The sequence below is a fragment of the Durio zibethinus genome, chromosome 18 (assembly GCF_047325235.1).
Source record: "Durio zibethinus cultivar Kanyao isolate XHJ-2024 chromosome 18, ASM4732523v1, whole genome shotgun sequence".
NCBI classification, from domain to species: Eukaryota; Viridiplantae; Streptophyta; class Magnoliopsida; order Malvales; family Malvaceae; genus Durio; species Durio zibethinus.
Genome location: NC_143179.1, coordinates 8,330,131 through 8,352,718, shown reverse-complemented (window position 1 = coordinate 8,352,718; position 22,588 = coordinate 8,330,131). Strand labels below are relative to the sequence as shown.

General features: G+C 34.0%; 3 protein-coding genes and 1 pseudogene across 4 annotated transcripts; 2 read left to right on the top strand and 2 right to left on the bottom strand.

Annotated features, from left to right (window-relative positions):
* The first annotated feature begins 1,620 nt into the window (after positions 1–1,620).
* On the top strand, positions 1,621–5,160 carry LOC111300404 (cytokinin dehydrogenase 7-like). The gene is made up of 4 exons (XM_022896042.2): positions 1,621–2,451; positions 2,581–2,856; positions 3,673–3,935; positions 4,735–5,160. The coding sequence occupies exons 1-4, from the start codon at positions 1,630–1,632 to the stop codon at positions 5,039–5,041; spliced, it is 1,668 nt and encodes a 555-aa protein (XP_022751777.2). The 5' UTR covers positions 1,621–1,629; the 3' UTR covers positions 5,042–5,160.
* Positions 5,161–12,215: 7,055 nt separating this feature from the next.
* On the top strand, positions 12,216–18,839 carry LOC111299230 (F-box/LRR-repeat protein 15-like). Of its 2 annotated transcripts, XM_022894306.2 has the most exons (18): positions 12,224–12,333; positions 12,580–13,061; positions 13,146–13,368; positions 13,467–13,599; positions 13,979–14,078; positions 14,168–14,365; positions 14,450–14,720; positions 14,808–14,906; positions 15,011–15,099; positions 15,248–15,347; positions 15,440–15,610; positions 15,941–16,093; positions 16,215–16,375; positions 16,456–16,654; positions 17,002–17,468; positions 17,555–17,618; positions 18,237–18,323; positions 18,518–18,839. In XM_022894306.2, the coding sequence occupies exons 2-18, from the start codon at positions 12,640–12,642 to the stop codon at positions 18,596–18,598; spliced, it is 3,018 nt and encodes a 1,005-aa protein (XP_022750041.2). In that variant the 5' UTR covers positions 12,224–12,333; positions 12,580–12,639; the 3' UTR covers positions 18,599–18,839. The 2 variants fall into 2 exon arrangements, with proteins under 2 accessions (XP_022750045.2, XP_022750041.2); XM_022894310.2 differs by lacking the exon at positions 15,440–15,610 and having other exon boundaries at positions 12,216–13,061.
* Positions 18,840–18,982: 143 nt separating this feature from the next.
* LOC149513676 (uncharacterized) lies at positions 18,983–19,914 on the bottom strand (annotated as a pseudogene).
* A 297-nt stretch (positions 19,915–20,211) lies between these two features.
* On the bottom strand, positions 20,212–21,208 carry LOC111299231 (ylmG homolog protein 2, chloroplastic-like). Its single transcript, XM_022894314.2, has 3 exons — positions 20,893–21,208; positions 20,606–20,820; positions 20,212–20,509 (listed from the first exon to the last, which is right to left on the bottom strand). The coding sequence occupies exons 1-3, from the start codon at positions 21,175–21,177 to the stop codon at positions 20,242–20,244; spliced, it is 768 nt and encodes a 255-aa protein (XP_022750049.2). The 5' UTR covers positions 21,178–21,208; the 3' UTR covers positions 20,212–20,241.
* Between the last annotated feature and the right edge of the window lie 1,380 nt (positions 21,209–22,588).

Genomic DNA, 22,588 nt, shown 5'->3' with positions numbered 1-22,588 from the left:
TAAATTAAGACGAAAAGAATATGTATTCTTTGTTTATTTTATAATGAACTAGAACAACAGCAACAAGTAACTCTTTTGGGTCTTTAACTTATATATGAATGTACATCATCATAATGGTAAGGGTGAGCAAAAATCGATTTGAATCGATTAGATCAATCGAACTCGAATAAATTCGATTAAATCGATTTGATTTATTTTATTTTAGTTATAATCGATGTTTTAAATCGATTAAATTAATTAATTCAGTTGATTTTTATTTTTTAAAATTGATAATCAAACTGACTGAATTAATCAAATTTTTAATAAATAAAAATAAAAAAAATGAGATAAATATTTTTTTATTATAAAATATTATTAAAATTATTAAATTCTTTAGTCATTTAGTTTTAATGATATTTGAGTTTGAATTTTATTTAATTAAATTTATGATTAAATAATTATTTATAAAAATAATAATTATTTAATCAAACCGACTGAATCTAATCGATTTTAGTCGATTCGATTACGATCGATTATTTAATAATATTTGATTAATTCGATTATTTTTTAAATTAAATTAAATTAAATTAATTATTAATTTTTTTTACCGAACCAATAAATTATTCATTCCTACACAAAGGCTATTTTATTTTATTTTTATGTTCTTGCCTTTTTTTATTTTTTCATTTATCAACCCATACAAATTATTCTTATTTAAAGTTCCATGTCTAAATTAAAGTCTCGAAAAACTACAAATGCAATTATTACAAACACTGGTTACAAAATTGATATGATCGTTTTAATTAAATTTTAAAAATAATAAAAGCAATGTTAAAAAGTGCCTAATGATGCCGGTTAAAGTGATATTTGAAAAGATATAATTAAGATATTGTTTTTTGTATTTAATAAAAATAATAAATTAAATACAAATTTATTTTCTAAAATAATAATTTAATTATCTCTAATCAATACATATAAACACCCAGTTTTAAATGTAAATTTTTGTTCTTATATAATATTTTTACTATCCTTAAATAATATATGTAAACAAATCCATCCAAATTTTACATTCAAACAAAAAGACTGTAAACTTTTGTCCAAAATTAAAATTCAGAAATATTAAAAAAGGTAAATTACAATTGGTCCAAACTTTTTTAAGGAGTACTAGTATTTATTTTTCCAATAAAATAAAGGATGTCGCAGGCAAAGAATCTCGGTAGGATTACAACGTCAACCAATTTTTTTTTTTATCTAAATTAATTAATTAAATTAAAACCCATTTTTATTAAACTCCAAAACCCTACCCAATTTCGGCACTATTTAAACGGACAAAATTTACATTAATTTTTTTATCAAATTTGTGAAATTTTTAAAAATAAATAATTTAATAAAAAATTTAAACCCATAAATTTATAAAATTTAATATGAAAATCAAATTTATATATTAAAAATATTATTTATAATTCAAATTTAATCACTATTTATTTAATAATAAAAATTTTAACAATATTTTTATTAAAAATATTTATTTAAATATATATAAATTTATTAAAAATCTTTTTATATATTACAAAATTTTTAATAAAAAAAACTTATCAAATTTCAGCTGCCCTATCTGAATCTTGCCTCTATTTAAACGCCCTCCTTCCCATGGGCCGCAACGTCCAAACCAGATACATTACCGTCCCTTGTAATTTTTCTTTCGTTCATTTTATGGTACACAAAACAGAGAGAGTGGGAGAGGCGAAATTCCCATTTCCAGCGAAGTGTACAAAGATGATAGCTTGCTTGGGACGAATCGTACACGACACCGATGCGGAGTCCAAACCCGACGACGTCGCTTCCAGCATATCTAAATCCCTCGACCTCCAAGGCAGCATCGAAAGCGCTGGTATTACAGGTGTAGCCGGTAGAGATTTCGGCGGCCTTTATTCGGTTGAGTCGTTGGCTTTAATTAAACCTTCTGGAGCAGAGGATATAGCTCGGGTCGTTAAGGCCGCGTCACGGACTTCTCATCTGACGGTTGCGGCAAGGGGAAATGGTCACTCGATCAACGGTCAGGCGATGGCCGATGGAGGGCTCGTGATAGACATGCGTTCCACGGAGGAAAACCATTTCACATTCTCGACAATAAATGGCTCTCCTTATATCGATGTCTCCGGCGGGGCATTATGGGAAGACGTCTTGACACGGTGTGTTTTGACGCTCGGTTTGGCTCCAAGGTCGTGGACGGATTACTTGAGCTTAACGGTGGGTGGGACTTTATCTAACGCTGGCGTCAGTGGACAAACCTTCCGTTATGGTCCCCAAACGTCGAACGTGACGGAATTGGAAGTTGTAACTGGAAAAGGAGAAATAACGGTTTGCTCCGAAAACCAAAACTCCGAACTCTTTTTCGCAGTCCTCGGCGGACTCGGTCAGTTTGGTATAATTACCCGAGCAAGGGTAAAGCTACAGCCAGTTCCGGACATGGTAGGTATTTTACTATTTCAACAAAAAACAAACATTTAAGATTGTTTGAAGTGCATGGGTGACACGCGTAAGCTAAGTGATTTGGTTCGTTTTAAGGTTGTTTTTTTTTATTATTATTTGTGTGATTAGGTAAGATGGATAAGGGTAGTGTATTCTGAGTTTGAGGAATTCAGTCGGGATGCTGAGTTTCTGGTGATTCAGAAAGAAGGCGAGTCGTTTGATTACGTGGAAGGGTTCGTATTCTCCAACAATGATGATCCGGTTAATGGCTGGCCATCCGTGCCATTGGACCCAGACCATGAGTTCAACCCGGCTCACATCCCTCAAACCGCTGGCTCAGTCCTCTATTGCCTCGAAGGGGCTTTCCATTACCGCAACGGTGACCACCCTTCAACTGTAGATACGGTAACAAATTCTTTCTTTTTTTTTTTTTTGAATTGATAATCTCCTGCATCATGTATTAACATAACAAGATAGAACCTTGATTGGTGACCGTCGATGAATGATATAAAAATAAAATTGGAGTCTTTCGCCGGAACTGGACACCGTGGGGTATATAATTTTATGTTGCATTACACACTGATGACTGAGTTTTGACCTAAGTGGTGGCTAAGTGGGTTCCGTACAAGGCTGTTGACCACGAACAAAAAGTGGGGTCCTTTCATCGACCATGTCCGCGATGGTCAGTGAAAAAAATCAAAGAACACTCACAGTTTGCTTACACGTGTACAACCCTCAGCAACGGAGGACGGGCTTATTCTCGTCTTCCATCATAACGAGAACCGATTATTCACTAAAGATGTGATTTTTTGTTATAAAAATTAAAAGAAAATAATAATGTGTGGACTATTATTCGTTGGTATATAGTTTCACTGTTGAAACTGACCATACATCTTGGATTTTCTGACACAAAAAAGTTATTGCAAGTGCCCATTCTGTTGGGGTTTAATTACGAGAATGAGACCCTGCTGTTCCTTCCCTCGTATTTCCTGAAATTAGGAATTCGTCAGGACTGGAAGAGTAACGTGATAACAGTACATGTCGTTGCTGGCTGATCATTGAGATTTAGGCTGACGTTTTGGTCCCCGTAGTTCCACAAACGGCCAAGAAGCCCATAATCTGCAATCTGTAATGCAAGAACGGCGTTTTTTTCGCTTTGTTCGATTGAAATGACGTGATTGGCCCTGACTCCGTTTTTGTTTTACTCGGTTCCCTGTGCAGGCCGTGAGCAGACTTCTTGGACGGCTAGGATTTGTGGAACTGTTGAAGTTCCAGGTGGATCTCAGTTACAAGGAGTTTTTATTGCGTGTGAAGCGGACGGAGGAACACGCGAAAGCCAATGGCGTTTGGGACAGCCCGCACCCTTGGTTGAATCTCTTCGTGTCCAAATCAGACATTGCTGACTTTGATCGGACGGTGTTTAAAAAGATGGTGAAAGATGGAGTCGGTGGACCCATGCTGGTTTACCCTCTTTTGCGAAACAAGTGAGTGCTTTCCCCACACTTATTTTTTGAACCTCTAATTATATGTCAAACTGCATGTCGATCACGTGTGGGATGACTAGGTTTTCGCCAGGAGCAAATTAGCCTCTCGACACTTGTCATCGGTGGGGCCGTAGGGGCTTGGTTGTAATTTTGCTCCTCGATTTCAACCCCATTGAATCACGACCCCTCCAACCTCAATCACCTGGCTTTTTCACTGTGTTTTGTTGGATTAAATCGGGCGGTTAAGAATTTTCCTTTGTGTTTTTCAAAGGAAGGTCAAAGAAATTCTACTTCTGAAAGTTATAGAATCAACCAAATGGCACCCACGAGATTATGTGGCCTAGAACATCAATCACAACCAATCCAATCTCCCCCATGTCCTGGTTGTAGTATCATCTTACGCTGAGCTCAACCATACTGGATCAAATCCGTACTTGAGAATTTGTGTTAGAGTTTACGTCACATTTAGGTGTATGGTGCAGCAGTGGCGTGTTGGCGTAGAACAAGCACTTTGTGGGACAACATATTTCACTGTCCGAAATGTATCAAATTCAGACAAAAATGTGGGGTATTTTGGTCATTGAGGGTACTTCAAGTGAGGTAACGTTCCGTGTCAGTCTTTACCATTTGAGAACGACAAACAAATTTATTAGCCACCCAAATTTGTCTGGGCTCCAGCAACGATTTTCTTTTTCTTGGACGAAATTACCCCTATAGCCGGCTGTCTTTGGCGACGATCACTGCCAATATATTTGTTATTTTTAATACATGCATGTTTGCTTTCAAATGTGTTTTTCAGATGGGATAATCGTACATCTGTGGCGCTACCGGAAGGCGAAATCTTCTACATCGTGGCGTTGCTCCGGTTCGTCACCAAAGGCCCATCGGTTGAGGATTTGGTTGCACAAAACCATGAGATTGTTAAGTGGTGCATCAAAGCGGGTTTGGATTTCAAGCTATACCTTCCTCACTACCAGTCAATAGAGGATTGGAAACGACATTTTGGGAATCAATGGACAAGGTTTATGGAGAGGAAAGCTTGTTTTGATCCTATGGCCATCCTTGCACCAGGACAAAAAATTTTTAAAAGAACCCATCAATCTTAACTAGTAGGCAATATTTAATGTTTCCCATGAATTGGTGGGTCAGATCAGGTCCATTTGCAGTTGGTTGACAAATCACTGTTGGATTATCAGTGCAAAGGAAAAAAATCTTTATCGAATAATTTGATCCTTGCTCCTGGACAAAATGATTTGATTAACAAGCTCCTCATCAGATTGAAAAGCATGGCATGATTACTGTAGAAACTCATCCGTCTTTGCTTCTAGACTCTAATATGATTCATGTCTCTGTCGTGCCTATAAGCCAACCAAGTATGAACCGCTCGATTCATGTCACGTCTAGATCATAATCATCTCACAGTTGGATTGATGTTTCAGTTATAGATAACTTGACTTCAACTTGCAAAAAAGAAAAGGTCAAATCTTTTTCAAAAACTAAAAAAGTTATGTAATTGGAATTAGTTAGGTGTCAGATTCTCTCCAATAGTATTACCTTTTTTCCCATTTCTTTTCCTTAACCATTAGGGTTTCCTTCCTGTTTAGCCTCGGGGTTTGTTTGGGGTTCATGCAAATTAATCAAATCTACTTGGTTTCTTTCTCCTTTTTCCCCTCTTTTTTTCACCTTCTTTTCTTCTTTTGTTTTCCTTCCTTTTCCATTTTCCCTTATCAAAAGCTGAGAAAAGTTAAATTGAAAGGGGCCGGTCCTGCAGCAGCTTTAGAGTTCAATTATACGATCATGATTTCTTGTAAAATGCACCGACCAATTAATTAGTCAAGTATCCTTTAATCCCATGCAGAGCATCCTGTACGTTCTTTTGGAATCGTGTCATGCACGGACGCATTCTACTCCCTTCGATTTGAATAGTGTAAAAAATGCCCATTTTTTACTTGTACTTTTACCTGTTCTGCATGCATTTTTAGGGAGGTTCAGTGTATATGTAGTGCAGACCACACAATCTGTCCAAACATTGTTTTGATGTTAAAGAGGTTAGTTGGCTTGGAAGTAAAGCACTTGGATGTAAAACATTTAAATTCGAACATCATGATATTTTGTTAGTATATAATTTATAAAAAGTTTCAAAGAATTCGAAAATTTTTTTGTGGGTTGATGGCTTACTCTAATCCTAAAAACGAGATAACTTTCTTTGCTCTTAAACTTTTCTTGGCAAAAAAAAAAAATGTTAAAGATTGGTTCAAAAGTTAAGTTACCAATTGAAGATCGTTTAACACTAAAATGATAGACGATGGAAGCAGTTAATATGCTACTGAGTGGCTGACCTAACATTTTAAGGCAATTCCCACAAATCAAGCCAACCCAAAAAGTTAAAATGGTTGACAATTTTGATTAAAGGCTGAAAATTAGAAGCAATCAAATTAAATATCAAGCTTGAAATGGTTAATGAAAAGTAACACTATATTTGGTAAGACAGGAAAAGAGGTGTGGAAGAAGAAATTATTTCATTATGTCCATCATTTCCGTCATTTGTATTTAATACACTATTAGTGTATAGATTTTATACACTGTCAATGAATCAAATAATATCATCTCATTAATAAATAACTATCAATCCTTAAAATAAATATATAAAAAATAATATTTAAAAAAAAACTTACTAATTAATGAAATGGTTTATTCACTGTATTAATGAGATAACATTAGATTTATTTATAATGTATAAAAGTTATAAATTGATAATATATTAAATATAAACTCAAAAAAACTTAAATTAACAATTTTGTTTATACTTTTACCCTTAATTTCTTTTTTCCTCTATTTTCCATCATTCATACCAAATACAACGAAGAAAATATGACTTCCCTTCCTCTTCTTTCTATTTTCTTTTCTTATTTTTTCCATTTCTTCCTGTTTACTCCATTCTTACCAAATATAGTGTAAATGAAAGTGAAGAAATATAGACAAGCAGGTATGGTTTCTATTTATACTATCTTTGACTCTAGGAAATCAAGGAAGCTTACATGCACTATGCATTTCATTCGAGTACTTCTAAAAAACCTAATCTTGTTTTTGAGAAGAAAAAATTGTTCCAAAACATGACATTGTGTCTTATCTAAATAGTTTTCGAGATGATTTTTTTCGGATACCTAGCATCAATATTGATCTTCCATGGGACACGTGGATGGATGCTTTATAACATGTAAATTATTTGCTTTATAAAAGAATAACATCCACACTAGATTTCCCTTGAAAAGAAGATATATATCTATACACACACACACACACATATATATACACTATGAAAAAAAAAAGTCCATTCGATAATATCAAGTTTTTGTCTAAAGTTCATTTGGAGTATTCCCTTGATTGATGTTTCAATAAATTTTTTGTTGTCTTCATGACTTGAATCTAAAGCCAAAAGGCACGAATAATCGACTTTTTTTAAGTAATCTTTTAGTTGTTATTATTATATATTTGAAAATCCAAGACAAATTAAAGTTGAAGCATACGCTGCTGCTTCTGCATAACTACAAAAAGATTTTTCATGGTTAGTGAACTTTACAGTTGTAGCCATGATTCCTTATTATGTTTCCGATGTTTCATAGAAAATGATAATGATAAAGCCTTTGAGCATGGTACACTCTTCCCCTTCTCCTGTAGTTCTCTACAACAGTCTTGATCGAGGAGTCCCTGTGACATTCCAGAAATAATTTTGACAAAAATTTGTTAAAAGGACGTTATCAATGTCGTCCTTGGTGTGGCTAAGAAGACGATCCGGCTTAGAGAAAGCTGCGTACCCTTATTCATATTAATAAGCTAGTTATTCGAAACAGGAAGGCAAAAGTAGCTGATTGTCCTAATAACTTATCCTTCATTTCATAGGAAAGATTGCATTAAGGAATCTCAATAGAAAACAAGACAAATCTCTCTGATTGTATTGACAATGATAAGAGAAGAGAGGAGTTAATATGTAACTTTTTTTTCTTACAATTAAGTGATTGTCACGCAAGAATTTTACTCAATAGCCGTATAATCTGTTAATAAAATATTAAACTCTTAATTCTAATAATTATAGCTCAAATCTTAATAAAATCTAGTAAAAAAAGTTTATTTTGATTAATTATGTAATTAACTAGTTATATGTTGATAATGGGGATTAAAGGGTAGGTTTTGAAACTTTATGGGATTGATAATAAGTTATATATGGGTGAAATTTGATTGGATAGTGAATAGTTAGTGAAGATTTAATATGGCATCCATCCATTAATGATCCATGACTAGTTACTTATCCACAGAAAAATTAGGTTTTGAGTTAGAAGTTGTGAGAAAAGCTGAGGGATGACTTGGAGGAGATCTGACGTCCAGCAAGCAGCTGCATAAGGGTTAACCCAATGATTAAGGCCCAATTGGCCAACATAAAAGGGCTAGGGTTCTTATAGAAAGTCACATATGAAGTCCAAACCCCATTTAATGGCATCTTCCTCTTTTGTAAAAATATGCATCATGCATCCAACGTAAATAAATAAATAAATATTTGAACTTTATAAGTAAAGACAAGAGAATGTCACATGTTTATTTTTTAATTATTTTTATTATATAATAAAAATACATGTCACTCTACAAATTTTATGTGTAAAATTTAATTTTTTTTATTTTTTAATCTATCCCTAACCTTTATCTCTTATACTTATTTAATTAAATAAATATTATGTATATAAATTCCTTCGAATTCATAACATTCAGGCACTTGCAAAAAAAATTATGTGAAATTTAAAATTTTTATTATAAGTAAATGTGATAATTTTCAACATCATACATATTTTATAAATTTCATCCAGCTCCATCTTTGAGAAATATGAGCTGGGAAACAAAATATATTAAGCCTTGATGCCAATTATGAGAAGTTTGACTTTGAGTTATTTTCTTTAACCAAAAAAAAAAATGAAAGAAAAAACTTTTTTTTTTAATTTATGTATTTTCCTAGATGGAAAAATAAGACTTTATTTATATGCAGTGTCACATATTTATTAAGAAAAAATATTCTTACATATGATCTATACAAAAATTAAAAATACTTCAAAATTTTAATTTCTTTCTACTATATGCTCCATTTTTTAGGTATGATAATTATTTATTAGTTTAATTTCTATACATGAGTAATAAAATTATTTGCATTAATTCATTAGTCGATAAATTCCGCTCTTGTTTTTACTTAATAATATATATATGTTTTTTTATTTGAGATCGATATATTAAAATTAAACTCTAATCAATGAAATTAAAAATATATAAATAAATATGTATCTTTTAAATGGTGAAAATTAAATTTTTAAATGGACCAACATATATGTATAAGTAGAAAAAAAAAAAGGTTGAATTAGTCTAATGTGTATTTTTCGTGTATTTGGAATGGAGATAGTAAGTGGTCGGCCATTTAGGAAGACCAAGGATCAAGCATTGTCAACGATTTGGATCTTTTCCCAAATCTTTTCTTGACCGTTGATAGGAATTGTTAGGACCCACATGTCTCCACATCACGAGGCCATAAAAAATCAATTGTTTCCTAATGCCCACATATAATAATCATGCTTAATTATCAATGTTGTTTTAACATGTTAATTAATTAACAAAATTAACAATGTAAACAAAAATAGTGTAATTCTCTTTCCACTATTTGATATTTATATATTGGAATATTGGTTGAGTCAAGCACGCTTAAGTCAAGTTTGAATTTTATGTATTTTTTATACGAAACAATCGAATTCACTATATTATGTGTTAAATCCAATTATCAATTCCGATCTCTAATGATATCTATTTAAAATAAATTTTTTATTGAATTTTTTTTAATTATAGTTACAATAACTTTAATTTTCAATCATAACTACAATAACTTTTATTATTAATTTTTTATCTTATCAAGATTAATTTTACAAACTATCCAAATTGAACCTCAAACTCGTTAATACATTCACATAATTATCGTACTCCTAATATAAATTGAGTTAGAATTGGACTCTTAATAAAATTCTAAAAAGTATTATATTAGAAACCTATTTCTAATGAAATTAGATACATATTATATAAAAAAAATACATCTACTTATGAAAACTAAAACCATAAACTATAAATATATATACATATAAAAGAGCTGTTCAAACAATAAAATAATAAATAGATCTTGAAAGATTTGTGAAATTGATTTTAAAAACTCAAATTAATATTTAAGTAAGAAAATTTATCAAATAAATTAATAGTTGAGTTTTTTAATTTCATAAATGGAATTAAGATGATGATATATATCTCTTAATATATATTTAAAAAATAAAAAAATTAATTTTAAAAAATAATACACATGTCATCATCTTAATTCTATTTATATAAAAAAAAAATGTCCGGTACTAATGTATAAAATAAAATTTCTTTAAAATAATATCAAAATTCGGTTGACGTGAGCACAAAGTTAATTTACAACAAAAAGGTGAGAAAAGTTTAATGACTTGGAAAGGAATGTCTCTATTTTAAGCTATTCTATCTTAAAATTTTATGATTTCAAATCTGAATTTTGGAATGAATACAATGGAATTTATAAACTAAAAATATCAAGAATTATAGAGTTATTAAATTATAAAAGTAAGATTAAAATATCAACATATGCTTTTTTTATTATATTAATTTCTTAATTTTTTAATATATGTAAATAAAATTTGTGAAAATATTTTGATAAAATTTCAAAAGTTAATAGTGCTTAAAGCATAATCTAATATTATACATAAGAAAAAAAAAATAAAGATAGTAATTTGTTTTGTACAGCATAGTGTTTCCAAAATGGGGAACTTAAATATTGAAAGTATGATGTGTCAGTTGCCTAAAATAATGAATTAGGGACTTTGGAGAGTACTAAAGATTCTTTTGTACTCATTCAAAGCGTGGAGGTTTGATGTCATGTCATTTTCGTTTTGTTTTTCAAAATTTGAGGGAATGGGAAAGAATATGGGGTACCCATAGAGTTTAATGCATTATGCAATGACCATTTTATTATTTATTTATAAATGTATTCATTCTTGTACTTAGATGCCCATTAAATTTGTATTGCATCGAAACAATAACAATTCACAATTTATCAACAAAGGTTAGCATAAATGGTAAGTAGAGAAGAGTAAATGGTTGTTTCGATTTGAAAAAATTAATAATCGATTTAATTAATTTTTATTTAATAAATAATTAAATCGATCGAATATTATTAAATAATCGATCATAATTAAACTGATCAAAATCGATTCGATTCGATCAATTCGATTAAATAATCGATTTTTTTTATTTTTTATCTTATTATGAATAATTATTTAATTATAAATTCAATTCAATAAAATTTAAACTTTCGTATCATTCAAACTAAATTATTAAATAATTTAATAATTTCAATAATATTTTACAAAAAATAAAATAAAAATACTTCTCTCAAAATTTTTTATTTTTAATTATTAAAAAGTCGATTAATTCGATCAGTGCGGTTATCAATTTTAAAAATAAAAAAATCGACTGAATTAATCAATTTAATCGATTTAAAAAATCGATTATAACTAAAATCGAATAAACCGAATCGATTCAACTGAATTCACTTGATTTCGATCGAATTAATTGATTCAAACTAACTTTTGCTTACCCTTAATGGTAAGAGATGAGAGATTGATGCATAAGCACCTAGTATTTTCATATCGAGTAAACAAATTGTAAATCATAAATGCACAAATAAAAATTTAATTGACCTTAAAATAAGATAATTATTTTTTGTAAATTTTTTATTCAAAAAAAATTTACGGTCTTATTTTTAATCTAACAATTATACTAGCATCTAACAATTGTAATATTTACCGTAATACCAAGGTCCCGTATATAAATGTTTTGTCGATTACGTGAAAAATATCTTCCATAGTTTTAAATGTACTAAAATCCATTACCTTGTTTTACTATGACAAACATTGATTGAAATCCATCTTTAATTTGAATTACTAAACCAAAATGGACCCAAAAGCTGTGTTTGCACGTGTGATGTCATCTTTCAAACCCACCCATCACTTTACTAAAGTCAATAACCTCTCTTCATTAGAATCATCTTTCAATTTTTTTACTCATAATAAATAGTTTTCATTTTTTTCACCATAAATCTGTAGAGACGGTGTCGTTTTAATTTTTTAACCGCAAAATTTACCCTTTATTGTTTTTGTATAAATGAAGAGTTTTTTTTTTTTCTTTCGGTTTTTCAGTAAAAGCACGAATTCTCAGATTATTTCACCCATTACCGCCGGTCTCCTTTTTCAAGCTTGCTCAAAAAAAAAAAAAAAAGGTTTCTTTAACAACTATCGGTTCATAAGATCTGGTCAGATCCGGTTTTGTCCGTCTCTCTCTCTCTCTCTCTCTCTAAAATTTTGAATTTCTCTCTTTTTATTTTTATATTTGTATGTAATCGATCGATTCTTCTGTGAATTTTCGGAATAATTGAAGTTTCAAAATCGATTTTTCTTTTGAAAAATTTCTAGGGTTCCTGAAAGACCGGAGCTTTTTTTCCTCCTTCATTAAATTTTGGGTTTTTTTGTTTTTCGTTTTGCGCGAATGGAATGTGCAGGATCGTGAGTTAGGGTTTTCTTTTTGTTTGGGAGGCTTTGGGTTTTTGAACTCTGTGTGCATGAGGATTTGGTGCTGTTTATACTTTATCGACGACGAAGAAGAAGATAATCAACACGAAGGAACCATGAAGGAAGGTTTTTTGGCAAATGTCGACGACTTTAAGGGCAATATTGTAAATGGCGACGAGGACCACGAGGAGGAAGAAGAAGCTTTCGCCACTGTCACTGCCACCGCCGCCGCAGCTCAATTCGCCTTACCCCTAAACAGGCAAAGGCAGAGAGACGAGACGTTGCTGTTGTTTGAAGAAATGGTCGCCGCCATGAGATGCGGGGGGAATTGGGACGATGCCGAGTGGCACCCTTCGGTTCGCTGCACGCGTCCTTCCGAGGGTGAGACTAGCGCCTCTGCTTCAACTGCCGTTGAAGATTGTGACCACCACGATTCGCACCATAAGCGAGCCAAAGTCTACTTCGGTTCTCGGTGAGTCAATTGGACAACAATAAATAAATTTAATTAAAAATTTTAATTTATTGTGATACTTATTCTGCAAAATTTTCACTGCAGTAAGAGCACTTCTTCCTCCTCCGCGGAGAGAGATTATAATATTAACCAAGGCTCATCAATTTCGTCTAATAGTGGGATATTTTATCATAATTTCATGTTGAGTAATGGGAGTGATGGGCATCCTTTTGATGCTAATGGTGGGAACGATGAGGAAGATGAGGGTGGTTTGAGAACGGAAGATTTTGAAATTCGAATGGATCTGACAGATGACTTATTGCATATGGTAGATTGTTTGAACCATTACAATTTTAATTTATATTTTTAAATTTGTATATTGTTCCATTTTATGGAACCATTTGTTTTTTTCTCCCCTATTTTCAGGTCTTCTCATTCTTGGACCATCATAATCTTTGTCATGCTGCTATGGTCTGTAAGCAGTGGCGGGCAGCTAGTGCTCATGAAGATTTTTGGAGGTGTTTGAATTTTGAAAACCGGAATATATATCTTGAACAATGTGAGTCTCATATTTGCATAACTCCTTGTAGTTCTTCATTTGGTTTAAACGGTGTATTGCAAATGAATAAAATTTTGGAAATAGCTAGAGAAATTTGGATGATAGTCTAAATTGCTTAAAACAGACACTTGTTTCTAAATATGAGAATTACATGAGCATGCAATTATATATACATATACTTGCCCTTTTATCTTTTATATATTGAGAATTACCATGTTTGGTGCTGGCTCCTAGGCTGGAGAATAGTTGTGTCATATGCTACAGATCATCGTAAATTGGTCAATTTCTTTTGATTTGTTTGTTCATTATTTCGTTTTGTGTGTGACAATACTCCATTGTTAGTAATGAAATTGGATGCCAAACTGCTTTAATTTTGCAGTTGAGGACATGTGTCAACGATATCCAAATGCCACTGAAGTGAATCTCAGTGGCACTCCTAATATTCACCTGCTCGCTATGAAAGCTGTCTCTTCATTGCGGTAATATTTGGTCATCATATTTTGTGTTCTTCTAATCAAATGAATTTATAGTGCCGGCTGTTAATTCATATAAATGATCTGATTGGTAGAAATCTGGAGGCTTTAACATTGGGAAACGGCCAACTAGGGGATGCTTTTTTCCATGCGTTGGTAGAGTGTAGTATGTTAAGGAGGTTGGATGTGAATAATGCTATTCTTGGCAATGGTGTTCAAGAGATACCTATTAACCATGATCGATTGCGTGATCTGAAAGTGACAAAATGCCGTCTGATGCGCATATCTGTCAGGTGAAACAAAAGCTTGATTTGAATGTTAACTATATGTTGATGTCATTATGGTTATTCTTTATGCTAAAATCTGATCTTTTGCAGGTGCCCACAACTAAAAAGTTTGTCTTTGAAACGTAGTAATATGGCACAGGTGGCCCTTAATTGTCCTCTTTTACATCTGCTTGATATAAGCTCATGCCACAAACTTACAGATGCAGCAATTCGTTCGGCAGTGACTTCTTGCCCCCAATTAGAGTCTTTAGACATGTCAAATTGTTCTTGTGTTAGTGATGAAACATTGCGTGAAATAGCTCTCACTTGTGCTAATCTTCATGTTCTGAATTCTTCATATTGTCCTAACATATCACTTGAGGTCAGTTCTTGCTAATGGTTAATATAGTTCTAACAAGTGCTGCCTTTTTGGTTAAGATGTAATTTGATGCATTTGCTTTCTTTGAAGTCTGTAAGATTGCCAACGTTAACAGTTCTTAAGCTCGACAACTGCGAGGGTATCACTTCGGTGTCAATGGCTGCAATATCTCATAGTTATATGTTGGAGGTTTGAACTCTCTTCTCGTATGTATTAATTAATGCACCTGGATTTCTTTGCAGTCTCTAGTTTAAACTTCTACCTGCCTGTACTGATTCTGGTATATGTTGTAGGAGTTGGAGCTTGATAATTGCGACATGTTGACATCAGTGTCATTAGATCTTCCTCATTTGCAGAAAATCCGACTGGTTCATTGTCGAAAGTATACTGTTCTTCCATTTCATTCTCCTGTTCTTTTCTTACCAAACCCAGAAAGATTGCCTTACTGCTTTTGGGATGATTTTCATTTTTTTTCATGCCTCCTGTTCCCCCTTTTTGATTTTGTAATAATTTATAATTTCTTCATGCAGATTTGCTGACTTGAATCTTCAATGTTTCATGCTATCATCTATAACGGTGTCCAATTGCGCTGCACTACATCACATTAACATCAATTCAAATTCACTTCAAGTATGCTCTGACACACAATTGGTCTTTGTTTGTTTCGGTCTTGGTTGTTAATGACAGTTTGAATTTCTAGTGTTGATTTCATGAACATGCAGAAATTAGCATTGCAGAAGCAGGAAAATTTGACAATGTTGGCACTGCAATGTCAATGTTTGCAAGAAGTGGACCTTACAGATTGTGCATCTTTGACAAATTCTATTTGCAATGTCTTTAGTGATGGTGGTGGTTGCCCAATGCTAAAATCATTGGTTTTGGATAACTGTGAGGTCTGTGAATAGGTTCTCTCTGTTTACTGAGCCATTTCTCAGTTCTCATGCATGTGTATGGATAAGGGCCTTTCTAGGAGACATTAAAAGATTGGGTGGTAAAAGAGGCATAAGATGATAGAGGTCTGTAAGATTAGCTTCATCTCAGCTCTTTGATCACTTAAAATGGCACCAAAAATTTGTCTGAATTCTGCTCTGCATCTAGCATCACGTACCAGTATTCTTTAATTGTTTTTGGTGCTATTAAATAAATATAGCTCCTTGGTTCCTGTATTGTTGTGTGACATTGTTTTGTGATTTCTGACAATTTCTTGTTTCTATTTTGACCAGAGCTTGACAATAGTGCAGTTCTCCAGTACATCTTTAGTCAGTCTTTCTCTGGTTGGTTGTCGTGCTATTACTATTCTGGATCTTGCATGTCCTTGTCTTGAGAAAATTTGCTTAGATGGTTGTGATCATCTGGAAAGAGCATCATTTTGTCCTGTAAGTTCAGAGTGACTCTAGACGTTCTGAGACTAATTTGCTTCCAAGTTGTCTAGTATTTGGTGCATGCAATTTCTTGCCCTTATAAAAATGTAAAACCTGAAGCGATTCCTCCTTTTAGGCTGCTCTTAGGTCACTCAATCTTGGAATATGCCCCAAATTGAACACACTCAGAATTGATGCTCCATATATGGTGTCACTTGAGTTGAAAGGATGTGGTGTCTTATCTGAAGCATCCATAAATTGTCCTCTATTGACGTCTCTGGATACTTCCTTTTGCAGGTTATGTTGCGTTGCTACCTTCTTTTTATGATCCTTTACTCTGTTCAGTAGCTGATGTTTCTATTCAATTTTACATGCAGCCAACTTAAGGATGATTGCTTATCTGCAACCACTGCTTCCTGCTCTCTGATCGAGTCATTAATATTGATGTCATGCCCATCTATTGGTTCTGAGGGTCTTTACACTTTGCGATGGCTTCCAAATTTAACAACACTAGATTTGTCATATACCTTTTTGACGAATTTGCAGCCAGTTTTTGAGTCTTGTTTGCAGCTGAAGGTACTTTAAATCCTTCATGCGCATACTTAGCCATACATGACATATAGTTACTTGATGTTTAGTTGGTTATACTGCATGTACTTGATGAATGTGTGAATTTTGCGTTGCACTGTACTCTTTATTGTTTCTGTATTTTGATATAAAACACTAATATCATTTTTAGTCACTTATGTGGCAAACTCTCTCGTAACATCCATTGTGCTGCTTCTCCTACCATTAAAGCACGTTTAAGAATATATTCTCTTTCCTGTTAATTGTCTGGTTTAAGCTTTCAAAGATTCTGGTACTCCATGTTTTCTATATTTCCTGCTATGTTCTTTTGCTCACTTTTCCTTTCCTTCTTTAAGGTGTTAAAATTACAAGCATGCAAATATCTGGCTGACTCATCATTGGAGCCTCTTTACAAGGGAGGTGCTTTACGAGAACTCCGAGATTTGGACTTGTCATATGGTACCCTCTGCCAGTCTGCCATAGAGGAGCTTCTTGCTTATTGCACACATCTTACCCACTTGAGCTTGAATGGATGTATAAATATGCATGACCTGAATTGGAGTTCTACTGGTGGTCTACTTTTTGAGTTGCTTAGTGCACATAATGGATCTAGCATGTTTTCTTTTGAGAATATCAATGAGCCAGTTGAGCAAGCCAATCGATTACTGCAGAACCTCAACTGTGTAGGTTGTCCAAATATTAGGAAAGTACTCATCCCACCAACAGCACGTTGTTTCCATTTATCGTCCCTAAATCTTTCTTTGTCAGGCAATTTAAAGGAAGTTGATCTTGTTTGTTTCAATTTGTCCTTTCTTAATCTAAGGTATGCATACAATCCTTTTTATGCTTATGATTTCTTTTTGGTTTATCTGGTAGTTTTCTAAATTTTTCCCCTATATCTTAATTCAGCAATTGTTGCTCTTTGGAAGTTTTGAAGCTTGGGTGTCCTAGACTGACTAGTCTCTTTCTTCAGGTATCTAGTCTCTGTCTTTGAAACCACTGATGTTTTATGTTTTAGGTTCTTTTTTGCCCTTTGCTTTTGTGATCTTCAATTGGAAGTGTATTCTTGAAGATGCTTGGTCTTCTCTCCCTAGGCTTTTGTAATGGCTTTCTTTTGTTAAAGGCTGACATGCATAGGTAGTTCCATTGATTTACAGCGGGTCATGAAGTTATATTCTGTGTGTTTTGGTATGTATTCTAGGAAGCAGCTAATGAGTCATACAAGGCCTCCATTCTCTGATGATTTGCTTATAGTGAAGGATGGGTTCTACATTTACCTATTTCTGTTTTCATTGTTTCACCTTATATTGCAGAGTCTGTGTGAAACCTGCCTTCTTACTAGGTTTTTTGGACGGATGTAAAGTTATCTATTTTGTTGATTCAGACTGTGTCACTTCTTCTATAGAGTATTTCCTTTCTGGCCCCAAATCTTTAAATTTCCTGTTTTCTTCGTGCCAAGTCATTTTGATTTTCATTTTGTCTCACACAAACATGTAAATATGTATGTCTCCATTAATGTAGTTAGTGTGAGGCCGTGAGTTTCTTAGCTGATGCTGCTTTCTATTTTCTTTTGTCCATTGGTATTTTTAAGTCTTGCAACATCGAGGAAGATGCAATTGAAACTGCAATATCACAGTGTAGCATGCTGGAGACTCTGGATGTTCGCTTTTGTCCAAAGGTGAGAGAATTATTGTTTGCCCCCTATTTTGTTATATTGTGTACGCTGAATGGCTGATAGGTTTAAGTTCTCTTTACAATTTCATATATTCAAATTTTGTTTCCTGGACTCTTCCTCCCGAATCTCTAGGTTTTGTTTGAGAAAGAAAAAAAACTAATCCAATTCATTAATGTTTGTTATCTGGTGGCTGATAGATTTGCTCAATGAGCATGGGGAGGTTACGTGCAGTTTGTCCAAGTTTGAAGCGAACTTTTAGTAGCTTGTCACCTGCATGATGTGAATGCGATCAAAAAATTTTATTTGCTTTTGGAAGTGGATATGACTTCAAATTATTGGCAGAAACATTAGCTTGGTATTTTGTCATTATCGGTTCTCTCACTATGTATATCGTCCTTACTATCCCCTTTGTTTTGGATATGTATAAATATATATATATATATATATATATATATAGTTGATCTACCTGCTTCTTTGTGTAACAGTAATAAATTACTATCAATCTTGTTATATTCACTACATTGGCTGTTTTGTTGTTTTTGGAGACTGATGGAATCACAACCCCTCTGAAATCCTATAATTAATTCCGGGTAGTTTTCTGTAACCACAAGAAGTTTGATGAACATCCAGCAGGCCAGCAGATTGTCGATAGCAGATGTGGATCATTGTAAAAAATTTATTTTCTGGTCGATATTTTATCAAACATTTGAATTGAGAGAACATCGATTTCGAGAACATTATAGAGCAAAGCACATATGGATTCAGAGGAGTGATTCCAATTCTTCAGGGTTGACGTCTTTTTCAGGGGCTCTATAGGGATCAACAATTTCCTTTTAAAGTAGTTAGCTAAAGATTAGTCTTTGACCTAATGTTCACCTCTAGGACATGGCAGGGTATAATGAAATTTCTGACCTAGGAAATAGAGGATCTTCATCTCTAGGACATGGCAGAAGCAGAAGTTTCACTTATGTTAGTGAATAAAGCTCAATCAAGCTTCTCAGTTATCAGTTAAAACCAGAAGCCTTAACACGTAAAAACAAACGTCAGAACCAGATGAATCAGTAAGACTCCAGCAAAAGAACCACCAGCTCTATGAAGCCGGTTACGATCATCAAACCTTGTAAAGCTTCTGTCACCATAAAGCGACAAAGCAATGACCAAGATTAATATCAATAGCAGCAGAGGCAACCAATAAGCAAAGTTGATGGGTTGCTCATCAGGTTCTAGCTCACTCACAGTTTCCCTGTTGATGTAATGAGGTGAAACAACGCCTAAGACGATCAATTCTATTGTCACCGGTGTCTCATATAAAGAAGACCTGCTAAACCTAATCCAATGTCGATCAAACCTGGTAAAGTACCGGTTCAAGTAAAACAAGAAAGCAAAGGCCAAGATTAATAGCACAAATAGAAGACCAACCATGAAGCCAAATCCATGAATTGCTCTTCAAGCTCCGGTCTACTAACCGGCTTCTGGTTGATGTAAAGAGGTGAAACCACAGCTAGAATGGTCAAGACAATTGCCACCCATTTCTCAAAAAAAGACCTGCTTGACCTGCATGCAGCTATGGACTCCATTTACAAAAACAAAAACATTCCAATCTAACGGCCATGGAACAGGGTTCAAGTCAGGTGCAATCTCTTTAAACCCATTGCCCATATCCCTTGGGAATCCTTCCAAAAGTTCTAAAGATACATAGATTTGAGTATTCCAATCTAACGGCCATGGAAAAGGGTTCAAGTAAAACTTTTGCTAGAGATATTAGATTCGAGTTATTCCTAATAAAGAAGTATTTTAGCGGTTTAATCGGATACTTTTATATCAAAAGAATTTCGAATAAAGAGTCAGAAGGTTAAAAGATCCTCCATTTAACTCAAAAAGACTACTACTATAATAATAAATAAATAAATAAAAAAATAGTTTAATTGGTGCCATTGGAGCTCTTGGACCGGCTCCCATGGAGTCGTCTCACCCACATCTTCTGCGATGAGGTTAATTCAGTCAACAATGAAAGAGATGAAGCTCTTCTCGGAGGTTGTCCAGCCACAGGAAGCTCCGCCGGGAGTGCGGCGGCGGTGCTAGTAAATGCGTTTAGAACCAGAAATGCAAGTATTGGAGATAGATCCAATGATCCCCCTAGCGGTGGAATTATCCCACGGAATATGTTCAGGTACGGATCACATAAAGTACTGAACCAAAATGATGAACAAAAAAAAGTTTATACTAAAATAAAATTAAGACTTAAATTATTTCAAAATTTTGATATTTGATGGAATTAGAAGTACCTGAGGGGACTAACAATGGCAGGAGGAGAGTTAGGGAACCAAGTCAAAACCAGCCTTACAATTAACAGGGTGTTGTAAATGTTCAAGAAATTTAGGATTCCATTGGCTACGACAATCCCCGCCACCGAATCACCAGGTAAAACCGCCGCAAAATTGTGATTTGACAACGGAGAATAACTATTAACCTTCCTGTAATTGTTTCTGCAAGTAATTACCTGCGGTAAAATTTCGAATTAGTCACAAAAACTTAAACGGGAACGAAAGAAAGATATATAAAAATCGGTTACCTCATTGCAGAAGCCTTGGAGTTCGGAGGATAAGAAGAGAATGTTTTTGAAAACCTGATTTCGTTTAAGGAAATTCAAGAGCTTTTCGGCGGTTGAAACGATTGAACCGTGAAGGTCACGAGTTATAGTTTGAGGAACTAAGGGAAGGAGATTGGGCTTTGGAGGCCTCGAAAATGGAGGAGCGAATGGCGTTTGAATAAATGCTGAAGAGAGTAATAAAGATTTGGGAACTGAATTTTGGGATTTAGGTTTTGGGGTCTCTTTGGCAGCCTCGGCAACGGCCATTTTTGTTTCGAAAAGCTTTGCTTGCGGAAGAAGAATAAGATAACGTTTTTCATTTTCAGCGGATTAGGATTTTAAAAGAGAGATTTTATTTCTCCCACGTGGCATGATATTATTTGCTTCTTTGCTGTGATTTTTTGCAATGACTTAAAACGCAGCGTTTTGGAATTTCAAATAAATTGAAGATTTTAATTGGATATGGCGGACGGTGATAGTCAATATTACGTGGCGGAAGGTGATTGGGTAATAGTTTGAATGTTCAACTACTTCCTCAACATTCGGTAACGATCGTCGTCTCAAAGTCTCCATCGATGCCATCACGGCGTTTCTGTAACCGGCCTTGGTCAACTCCTGGTTTCGTCTTATTCAACTCACCGGAAACCAGATTACAGTGGCAAGAATCGTCTCTCCAACCTCCGAAACAAGGGCCTAAAGACTCCTCGGTTCTCCTCGATGTCAATGGATGCATATCCCGAGTCTGTCTCTTCTGGAACAATAAACTGGGTAAGATTATAGGAATATTATTTGAAATGCTACGACTTATGCCAATGGTCTTACACTTTATGGGTGATAAATGCTTGATGGTTGCTTATGTCAGGGATCCAAGTATAATCTTTTTTATATTAAAATGCATACTAGCCTGACTGGACTGCTTTGGAGATAGACAGATAAAAAGTTGGGACTAGATTTGGATTATTTCTAAATTATTTTTGAAGAATTTCAGACGAACCCACTTATCATGGGCAGTAGCATAGAATGTTGTTCCCATCCCCACTGCTTCTGGTGTTTTACTTCCCCAATACCATTTTGCCATGACACCTTCATTTTCTGGTAAGTAAACTGATAATAGAAGTAACACTTCGCTTTTATATGGTCCCCAGAATATATTCTCTTCTTATCCAGATGACCATGATTAAGCTGCTTCATTTTTCTTTATTGGGTTTGACAGGTGGGCTAATGGCCTTGAGCTCAATCCCAGTTGTAACCAATTCCCGGTGGTCTTTTCCTCTTTCTTAACCTCTTTTTTAGTAAGTCTGAGTATATTTTTTTAGCTTTTGGATTATCAGCTTTCGTAATCCCCAACATAGCATGTACCTCCACTGATTGTAGTAAAGCCGGTTATTGACGTAACCACATGCAAAGTGACTTCACATTGATCATTCAATTGCTTGGTTCCGGAATTGCAAAGCTGGAGCGCAGCAGATATTTTTGATTCAGAGACTGATGATATTCAGTACCTGGACATTGCCAATTGCACGTAGATATGGGATCACATTTAAGTCCACGACAGAAACGCACATTATTTTCTGGTAAGTTTTCAGTTCCTCTCCCACATCTTCCATTAGCTCTGTGCCACGCCATCGCTGCGCCCCCACTCTGTACCCAGTTTCAAATCACTGCAAAATCTTTCTCT